This window comes from Zerene cesonia, chromosome 15 (assembly GCF_012273895.1).
Source record: "Zerene cesonia ecotype Mississippi chromosome 15, Zerene_cesonia_1.1, whole genome shotgun sequence".
NCBI classification, from domain to species: Eukaryota; Metazoa; Arthropoda; class Insecta; order Lepidoptera; family Pieridae; genus Zerene; species Zerene cesonia.
The window spans coordinates 3,919,196-3,930,122 of record NC_052116.1 but is presented as its reverse complement, the minus strand read 5'-3'; the positions used below and the strand labels follow the sequence as shown (position 1 = coordinate 3,930,122).

Genomic DNA, 10,927 nt, shown 5'->3' with positions numbered 1-10,927 from the left:
CCCGGTGCGAGCTGGCCCAATCCGTGCCGAAGTGACACCCACATTTAAATTTTGTTATTATATGAAGCGATTTTAAACTAAACGCTCCTGCCAAGACAATGGCTTTAACGCCTTTGATTAATCCACCAAATATTATTACATCTTAGATATAGGCTATTGTTTAAATATAGATTGCGTCTTATCAAATAACAGTAGTATATAAATAATAAATAAATAATAAAATAAGAATGTGCCACGCGTGCTATTTCACCATGAGATATTACAAATGTTTCGTTGCAATTCTCTTGTTGCAACACAATATAGCACCGCGTGTGTACCAGGGCCACTTACAACAAGGTGAGCGGAGAGCTCAAGTACGCGTTAACTCTAATAAGTAATTCCACTTAGTGTTAGGAAGAAATTTCTGAAGCATTCCACGGCCAAGCGGGAATGCACTTGGGGAATTTTTCAAGTAATTTGGATTCTATTCACAACAGGGGAGCGAAGAGACGCGCCAAATGAACCGGACTGCGCTGCATTACGGCAGCGATAAGGCCCGACTCTCATTGGGCACTTGAGACTGAAATATATTTTTCGGGCTTTTTTAACGAGATGCAGGGAGCATGGGATAATGCCTGTAATTACAGTATTTTCAGGTCTTTTGCACTTTTGCGTTGCTTTTATTTCAAATTACATGTTTGGGGCGTGCTTGAAAACCACTTTGTAAAAAATGAAAAACTGTTTTTATATTTAATTCAGATTTTTACATTACACCGATATTAAGATTTCTTCAGTAGTAAGCAATTATTTCCTTAATTAAAAAGTCATAGTCAAATAACATTAATAACGGATGATCACAGTATTTAATGACCAGCGTGACAATATAATACAAAGCCATTATCATAATATCATCTTTATTATTATTAAAGTTTAATTAACTGTACTCATTTTTCAGTGGATATAGTAATTGTAAGTTACCAAATATAACTGAATTATGTCGAAATATTAATATAGTATTTCTATATTATTAAACATAATCATACATATTTTAATTTTGTTTATTGTAAGGTGCGGTTTATATTGAGAGTCAATAGCTATTGGGGTCAATTAAATCAATTAGGAGCGCACTCCTTAGCGCGGCTAATAAAGGGAAATTAAGAACTTAAATCACACCTACTGAGTCTTTTCAAAGGCCTATATTTCATTTTAATTGAACTGGTTGATTGAATTGATTCCTTAATTAAAAACATAACGATTGGTTTCTACAGAATTATTAAATACGAGGTTCTTATATTGCATTGCATAATTGAGATTAAATAACCCATGGAATTGACAGCAATTAAATATTCATCCACTGGTAACCATAATCACCCTATTTAACATACACGTGAAGTCAATGAAGTTAATTATTGGAAACGCTGATTCGAGTTTTAATATTAGTCATTCGTCATTTCAGTATTAATATCTCAACAGATTGTTAGATGATTAATTTCGCTGTATTTAAAACTAGCTGCGCTCCGCGGATTCACCCGCGTAAGTCCGTAACACGTACGAATATCGGGATAAAAAGTTGCCTATATTTTATTCCACTTGTCCAGCTGTCTACGTACCAAATTTCATTGCAATCGGTTCAGTAGTTTTAGCGTTAAAGAGTAACAAAAACACACACATTCTTATAAACTTTCACATTTACAATATTAGTAGGATATGCAGTCTTTCAACAATATTCTTTTAAAATTACTGTGTTTTTTTCTATTCCCAAAAGAAGATTAACGCGATTCCATGCATATTCTCGAATGTACACAATCTGTATGTAAATCTCGCACAATTTTTTGGTCAGTATGTTTTTTTCACACGCGTTATGGAGTTATAGCTCGAACGGTGGTTACGGGTTTTTGTGTTAATTTGTCATGCATATTTGAACACTTAAGCGCTTTTATTTATGAAAATATTTTTTAAGTAATAAATTAGTAAAGTGTAGGTTAAGAAAGTAACTTTTAGAATAGAATATGAGTTTAGAGACGACAGGATGTGGATAAGATAAATACCTACTTTTGAAGTTTTGTGGTGGTATCTGTAAAATTATTTATTTTATTCTCAAAGTTTACCTGGAGTGTTAGAAAATATGTAATAGTTATATCTAAAAATAACGCTTGAAACGAGTTTTTTTACATTTTTGTCGCTTACAAATTCATAAGTCTTAACAAACCAAAACTAATCTTGAGAATCATCGTCATCATCATCACTCCCATTCATTCCCACTGCTGGGACAAAGACCTCCTATGAATTTGTTTCAACTTGTGTGACTTTCACATAAAATTTTAAGATATATTTTTTCATGACTTTTGTCGCTGTCTTTTTGTTCAAAGCTATTTAATTATATTCACAACTAACTGTTGCCCGCAGTTTTGTCCTCTCGGTCATTTTTTGTCATCTCGGGGGTAGAATTCACCACAATCCCTTTTAAGCTATCTCCATGCAAAATTACAACCCGATTGGCATTTTACAGTGACATACTAATATAGAAAGCCCGACACGTACCACATAATCTTACGTTGCATAGCATTGCATTTATAAATTTATTATTTATATGTTATCGTGAATAAACGTACAAATATTTATAGTTTGATAATGCACGTAATATTTATTGCAAAATATACGTTATGTTTATGTATTTGTATCATAATTTCCACGCCTGGAACAAACGTTTGTTTAAATTAATCTATAAGAATATAAGGGAAGCATCATCGTGTCATGGCAACATTAATTAATTGCTAATTAAATACGTTGCTATTTTTAATAGAGTAGAAACAAGGGCATTGTTTGCATCTGGATACACGCGTTTACTAGATAAATATGTAGATGCATTATATAATTTATTAATGAACAAATAAAAAATATTTGTTCTCTCAGATTGTAGGTGTATGCATATGGTAGGCCGTATGTGGAATTTGTGCACTGTGCGAGCTAACTTAGAATTGCACTTTTGGGACGCCATTTTTATCTCTAATCAGTAATACTGTCGAACTTTATTACCAAACTGTAAGATGTGCAAAAAAAACCAAGAACATACGGCCTTACGCGAGTAAAACCGCGGGGCGCAGCTAGTTAAAAATAAACATCGATTTCAGTTGGTTTGTTTTCTTTGTGTTATGGCTTTTTTATTATTTCCATTTGAATTAAAATAGAATTTTTCTACCACTTGACAGATTGTAGTCGTGGACGACTCAGATTCTAAGGCTTTTCTTATTTTTCTACACTCAGAATCATCTTCGGTGCTGGAAATGGACTGCTGCGCTACCGCTGTCACAATATGAATTTCGTGCAGTAACTTTTTTAAATGAATTATGATATATATTCAAATAAATGCTATCTCCAAAATTGTACAAAATCAATGTTATATAAAATAGAATTTAATAACAATTAAAACTATCAATAAAAAATATAAGCATTTTTTTGTCATAATTTTTTATTTTGTTAGCAGTACTAATATGCTTTCCTCTGAAGAAAGCAGCAAGTACGATCTTTTTCTTGATGGATTCACATAGTAGCGGCGCCAATGTCATCACATAGATGCAGGTCATATTTTAGTATTTTAGTATTGATAAAAATAATGAAAGTATGCTGGCTACATTGATATGTATGAAGCCAGTATTTTTTGAAATATCACATTTGTTTTTAGGACATAAACATAAGTGATATAAAATGTTTTGTTTGGTATATTCAAAACTCCTTTAAACTCTCGTATTTCCTAATTCTGAAAACATAGCAAACAACTCAACTCAAAAATGTAAATGAATACGTTTATGCCAATAATATTTGCCTTCATCATGATTGGATATTAAGTGAATATCATCCATCCATCCATACATATATATCCATACATCCATTGATTGTGATTGGATCCAGGATAAATATTAGTTCGCAAAGGATAGATTGCAGTGCATGCCCGCATCGCTTTTACATTCTGTAGATGTTTGCTAAATTTCAAATTAATCGCTGCATATACGATTACCTATAAGCCGGTCAAACGCAAATTAATGTGTGTAACATGTAATATTAAACGATAAGATCTATGCATGAAAAATCTATTTTTTTGTTTGTCAAAGCGAGCGAATATATATTTATATGCATATAAGCAAGTAAGCTGTGGTTCGCTTGATGGTAAGCGATCACCACCGCCCATGAACAATTACTTAATTAGAAACAAATTACTGGGTAAGGTGAGGAAAGGAAACGGGCATCCAGTTCTCCCACTCACCGTACGAAACTCAGTATGCTATTATTTCTCACCGTTCTTCTGTCTGGCTTTTGTTATACATCTTATAACTCAGAAACAGCTGAACCCATGTAATGAATTTGTTAGATAGGCTTATATTAGAATAACAACTGAAAATTCAAATTCAAATTTGTTTATTATATCAAATATTTATCCTAACCTTATAGTTAAGTACATCACGGTAGCAGTTCAATTAAAGAAGTATAAAAAAAAAACCAAGCGTAGCTGGGGCAAGCTACATTTTATATAAACCAAATTTCAGTATATCATACAAAGGGCAGTGAGTGAAAAGTGTAATTTTCTCCTCCATAAAAACAGTTAGCGAGTTATTTATGACGATATCGCTATCTACGAGGGATTCGGCTCCGGGCGGTGTATTAACGATTATACGAAAATCTATAAAGATATTATTTCTTTGATAAATAAATTGCACGAACATTCCTTTGTATTGGTGAGAATTCCAGCTCATTTGCGGGCTCGAACTCAATTCGCGACACGGAAATAAATTGGTCCTTAAAAACAAACAGACAGCGATCATATATGTATTTGAGCTTAATAAATTATGCTATGAAAATTTGTTAAAATACGTCGAAAATTAAAAATAAATGTCAAGTATCGTAACACTCATTTCAAATAAAAACTATTTTTCAATATAATTTAGGCTGAGTCCTCTTAACTAGTTGTTTCGTAAACTAATTTTGGAGCACACAATTTCAACTACAATTTACCATTTGAAAACAAGCACTTTGTGTTTGATTTTGTTAACATTTCCATTAATTACTCTCATTCGGTTCTAGTGCAAACGCATTGGTTTGTTCGGCGAGGCGGTGAGGCAACAGTTCTCATTCAGTTGCGGTTGATTTGTGGTGCCCCTAATTGAAAGATAAACTTCAAAGCCGAATTAGGGCACTTCAGTCATTATTAAAGCTCCAGTTTGCCAAGCTTAATAGGCACGGAGTATTAGCGAGCAGACCGCAGAGAACGGCTCTTTGATATCGCGAAGACTTGTGATGAGGCAGGTGTATCCGAACGCATTGATCAATTTTAGCGAGAACCAGCATTAATCATAAACTTAAGCATATAGAACGGCGTATAGACTGTAATGTTTTGAGCTGTAGAAGTGTTCTGGAATTTTCCCAGCGGTCTTCATTAAGTAACTTATATTAATACCTCTATAGATATATTTATGTCTTTGAGGTGTACATTTTCCAATAATACCCATTTTTGATGTCCCGTACGTAAACGAAATTTACTTAATATAATTTGTACATAATACCACCATACAACTACTTGTATTTAAATGTCCTTCTTTGAAATATTAAATTAACGAATGTTTAAAATTTGTGTAGTGTTTTTACAAATATACTAGCTGCACCCGGCAAACGCTGTTCTGCCTTACTCTTATCATTAAGGGGTATGAAAAATAGATGTTGGCCGATTCTCAGACATACCCAATACGCACACAAAGTTTCATAAGAATCGGTCCAGCCGTTTCGGAGGAGTATGGCAACGAAAACTGTGACACGAGAATTTTATATATTAGATGTAACAGATTAAAAGATTGTTAAATGTAAAGAATTATTCTATATTATTTAATATCTTCTATAAATGGTACCTATACTGTCAATGTTATATTATGAAAATTTATGAATTTATTTGATAGGTGTTGATTTCAATTTTACTCTCTGCAATTTTATATAAATGTATTTTGCATTTTATGACATTTCCAAGAGTTATTATCGTGCTGCTATTATCAGAAACTCGTATATTCTGGAAAATTTCTCAACTATAAATGATCATTTTTGAATGTTTTGTTTGTCTTGCGTAATCAAGTGCAAAAAGTGAATAAATATATCTACTCTTTAAACATTTCTCGTGACTCCATATGTAAATATACTTATCTTGGTTCAATACATTAAATCAAACAATAATATTGGGAATTTTTCACAATTCAAACACTAGGTATATAATGACGCACGTTTAATTAAAAATAGCCATTTGCTCAAATTTTTAATCATCACAAAAACTAATTTTACGTGCAATTTTTATGTAGATGTGGTTATATCAGTTAGAGTTATATACCTAAGACCTTCCTATATATTTCAGAAGTGTTTTTAATGTAAAAATTGAAATAATGAAGCGTTGTTTATTTAAGAAAAGATGATAGGTATACTGTTATAATTGTTTTTATACTTTGCAATGACTGTATTCTATTGTATGTGGTAGTCGAGCACGCTTCGGCTCGAATTGGGGAAGTATCACACCCTCACAGAAGACCCGCGTGAAATAGTATACTGCTGTGTTTCGTTTGGTGAGTGGGGGAGCCAGAGACCCATATCCTTTTCCTTACCCTTCCCAGTCCTTTTCTTTATTTCTATCATCAATCTTAATCCCTTTCCAATTTCAAGTTGGCAATCCATTTGTCGAGGCGTAAGATCCGCAATCAACCTTACGTCTCTCCAAATGTTCATGGCCGGTGGTAGCGCTTAACATCAGGCGATCCACCAGCTCCATTGCCAAAGATGACAGAAAGAAAACAATTATAAATATATACAAATCTACCTTTTATAAAAAGTTTAATACAACACACCAACACCGGTGAGTATCACATGTATATCAATTATAAATTAACTTTTGTTTATATTAAACAAATATTACATTATTTAACTACGCTATCTTACATCTCAATTATCATATCACATTGCACACAAATAACTATAATTAGCTAAAAATATGTAATAAAAATTTCTTCCTTGCGCACAGTGGGGTGTTATCAGGCTCTTGGTTCCGTTAATGTTTGATAATTAGTTTCCGAGTAGGCAAGATATAAGCCGGATAAAGAAACACAAGATGAAAATGCAATTTGAAAATAAAATAGTGGAGAAAAACGGTCACACGTACTTACAATGGACTGTAGCCTCAATAGGTAAATGAAATTTTGTTTTATACTAGACTTCCTTCTGTGTAAATTAAGGGTCACTTGATAATATTGATTGAGTTATTTGAAAGGTCTTTATAGGATACTATGTATAAAAATATTAAAGGTTAGTTATAAGAATAATTAATCAATCCAAATTCACAAAATCGCTACTATATCTTCTTATTCCTAATCATAAGCGTTAGTAGTTTAGTGTAATTACATAAATTTGTTTAGTGGTTTACAACGATACAGAAATATAAACGCACTTAACACTTTTGGATCAACGATATTACTTAAGTTTATAAAAAAAACTGGGAAATAAATGTATTATTATACGGCTAAGTTTATATAATGCAAAACTCAGATATAAATTTGTCATAGCACTAAGTTTCTGAATACTGCTAAATATTATATCAAAAAATAAATTGTAGTACTGACTTCTATCATTTTGAAACTGTAAAACTTCGGATTCTTGGCAATTTACACGAATTGCTTTATTGTAAGTATATTTATTTATATACATATAAAATTGAATCACCGAATTTGTTGCTAAGCATAAATCTCGAGAACGGCTCGACCAATTCGGCAAATTTTGTTTGAATATTTCAATAAAATTCAAAATTGTTAATGCTATGAATGAAACATGTGACGAAAGAACGTCTTATGATATTTAATAGGCGACCATCAGATTGATGGGTTTATGTTATTCTAAATCCTAATTAACGATTTTTTTAGTAAACTTATGTACCTTTATATACGGCTTGGAAATTGGATGGATATCACCTATTACGAAGACACTACAATCTGAATCATCACCTCTTGGTTATTCTTTATCTGATGATGTTATGGCGTGGGTAGCAAGCAGTTCTTGTTTCGCTGCTGGTTTCGGAGTATCCATATATTCATATTTAGCAGATAAATATGGCAGAAAATTATCCATACAAGCAGTTATAATTCCACAAATGGTAGGCAATTATTAATGTATATTCTTTGTTCAATTTGTCTCCTCAAATTAAAGATCGGTCGTGAGCAATGCTCTTATTTTTTGACATATAAATTTGCCACATCATAACATAATAATTATATTGTGACACGCAAAGAGTAATAAAGCAATGTTAATTGTTATTCTAATTAAATGAAATTACACTTTAAATATTTGCACTCATACAACCGATCTATCCAATTTTTCTTAAAGATTTAGAATAATTTTTTATCTCATTTCAGTTATCAGTCTGTTTAAGATTAGTATCGCCAACAGTAACTGCACTTCTTATAGCTAGGATTCTGGCTGGATTAGCTGCTGGTGGTGTTTACATTGTAGTTCCAATGTATATAAAGGAAATCAGTCAAGAAAGCATTACTGGTACACTCGTGTCACTGCAAGTTCTGTATCAGAATTTGGGAATATTGGTTATGTACATTGTCGGAATATACTTGGACTATTATACGATACTATGGCTTTCTACGATCTTGCCAGTTGTAGCGTTGCTTTTGCAACTGAAAGTTCCTGAATCTCCCGCGTTTTTGGTAAAACAGGACAAAATTGACGTAAGCTTACAAATTATTTGTTTCTTGTTTTCAAAGATTTTTAATTTGTATTTTGATAGCTTTATTTCTGTATATTGCCGCTTAACTGGTTTTATTTAAATAATGGCAGAAAAATACCTCTTGGGAAATATATTTATCACTTAGCTCAAAGTAGGCCACGAGTAGATAAAGGGAAAACGGTAGTATCTGGATAAAATAAAATAATAAATAATGTAGCTATAAAACAAAAATATAAGGCTAATAGTCTTAACATTTTTCAGACAGCATATCATGTGGTGGCTTTACTGCGGGGCTTAGAATGTCACGATAAAAGAGTCGAAAGTGAATTAGAATACATGCAACGTCAAGAGTCTGAATTTAATGCTATGCCAAATATTAGTCTTTTCACTATAGGTATGCATTTTATAACTTAATTTTAAATGAATGAGCAAAAAAATTATAAACGCTTTTAACGACAGAATGCATTAAAGTATCCCAAAACAAGAAAATATATAACTTCTTACACCGTAGTGAAAATTCAATTGACATTTTGAATTATTTCAGGATGAATTTAAATATGCCTTAATTTCAGTTAAAGAAAAAGCATGGAGGCGTGGCATTATCATAGCCATACTACTGTTCTCCGTCCAAGCATGGAATGGAGCATACGCTATAATTACCTACGCTTCTCCCATTCTGGAATCTACTGGAGTAAAGTTCGATATTAGCCCTGAATATCAAAGCATCAGTTTCCCCATCGTGATGGTTTTAGCTAATTGTGCATTGACAATCGTTGTCGAAAAATGCGGCAGAAAGGTAAGTCTCATACACAAAACTAAAAATTTAACAATAGTCAATGCGGATACAGAATGCGGTTAATATATCGCAATGATAGTTGCTAAATCAGGATATACATTTTGAAATATTTATTACAGTGTATGTAACATATAAAAGTATAATTTTATAGTCTTATTAAAATTAAATTTAAATTATTTATATTATATAATTCTTATTTATATGAATTTTAGAAAATTTAGCACCTTATTTTATTATTTATCTAGATGAAATTAGCCCTATATTTTGAGTTTACTTTAGCCTAATACTTATTTTTAATACAAATTCACGTACTTTCAGATACTACTTACTGGAGCATTTTTAATATCCGCTATAGCCATGATATCGTTGTCTGCAGCCATGATAATGCAACTTTACGGTGGTACAGTCCCTAGTTGGTTGCCTGTCATTTCGATGATGCTATCAGCTTCAATGTATGCTGGAGGAATATGTCCTTTATCCTTCCTTGTTACTACAGAATTGTTTAATTTTCAGGTAATGATATTGTATGTTTCGTTGTCTCCCTCGCTTTTCAAATTTAAGCTGTTGATTAATATACTAAGCATAGCACATATATTTTCATAATATTTTTTTATTTATTTCAGATACGCGCAACAGTAATGGGCCTAGTGTGTTCATATGCGTGGGTTGCTTTCTTTATTCCATTGGTAGCGTATGCGCCAGTGACAAATGCCTTTGGCCAACATATAAGTTTTCTCATATTCGGAATAATGAATGTTTTAGGTGCGTTTTTTACATTAGTATTTATTCCAGAAACAAGAGGTAGAAATAATGAAGAGATCAAAAAAGCATTGGCTTGTGGCAAATAACAAAACTGTTAAAGGTAGACGTATAATTGATGAATTAATAAACGTAAAATGAAAGTATAGAAACAGCTTTGCATAATAGAATATATGTATTAAATGCTGTTTTTAATGAAGCTGTGTAAAGAACAGATGTAGTCATTAAGTTGGCCTTTATTATAGCTGGCTGGTTTTATGCTTAAATGTATTCTGATATCGGAGCTTTTGCGGACACAGTAATTTATTTTGAAGTGAATAAATCTTTGAAGAACGTACCGTTGTACCTATTTATGTTATTTATATATTTTCTTCTTTTTAATCTTTTTGCTTTTTTCACGATTGTTTTGATAATTTTGTCTAAATATTGTATGAAATAATGATTATTATTTGCTATTTTCAATTATTGATTTAAACTCAAATTGACAAAAAAAAATTTATTGTATCACTAAGAGTTATTTACAATATATTATTTATTGAAACTTTATAATGAAACCGATTGTTGATGCTAATGCAGTCAATGATAGTTAAAATATTTAACATGTTATGTAAATAATAATGAGTGATACATACTCACAATAAATCATG

The 10,927-nt window shown here is 31.8% G+C and overlaps 1 protein-coding gene across 1 annotated transcript; it reads left to right on the top strand.

The window, feature by feature from the left end:
* The first annotated feature begins 3,600 nt into the window (after positions 1–3,600).
* Positions 3,601–10,369, top strand: LOC119832469 (facilitated trehalose transporter Tret1-2 homolog). The gene is made up of 7 exons (XM_038356136.1): positions 3,601–3,619; positions 7,914–8,143; positions 8,403–8,726; positions 8,987–9,119; positions 9,298–9,521; positions 9,840–10,034; positions 10,145–10,369. Exons 1-7 carry the CDS (start codon positions 3,601–3,603, stop codon positions 10,367–10,369), a joined length of 1,350 nt encoding a protein of 449 aa, XP_038212064.1.
* The last annotated feature ends 558 nt before the right edge of the window (positions 10,370–10,927 follow it).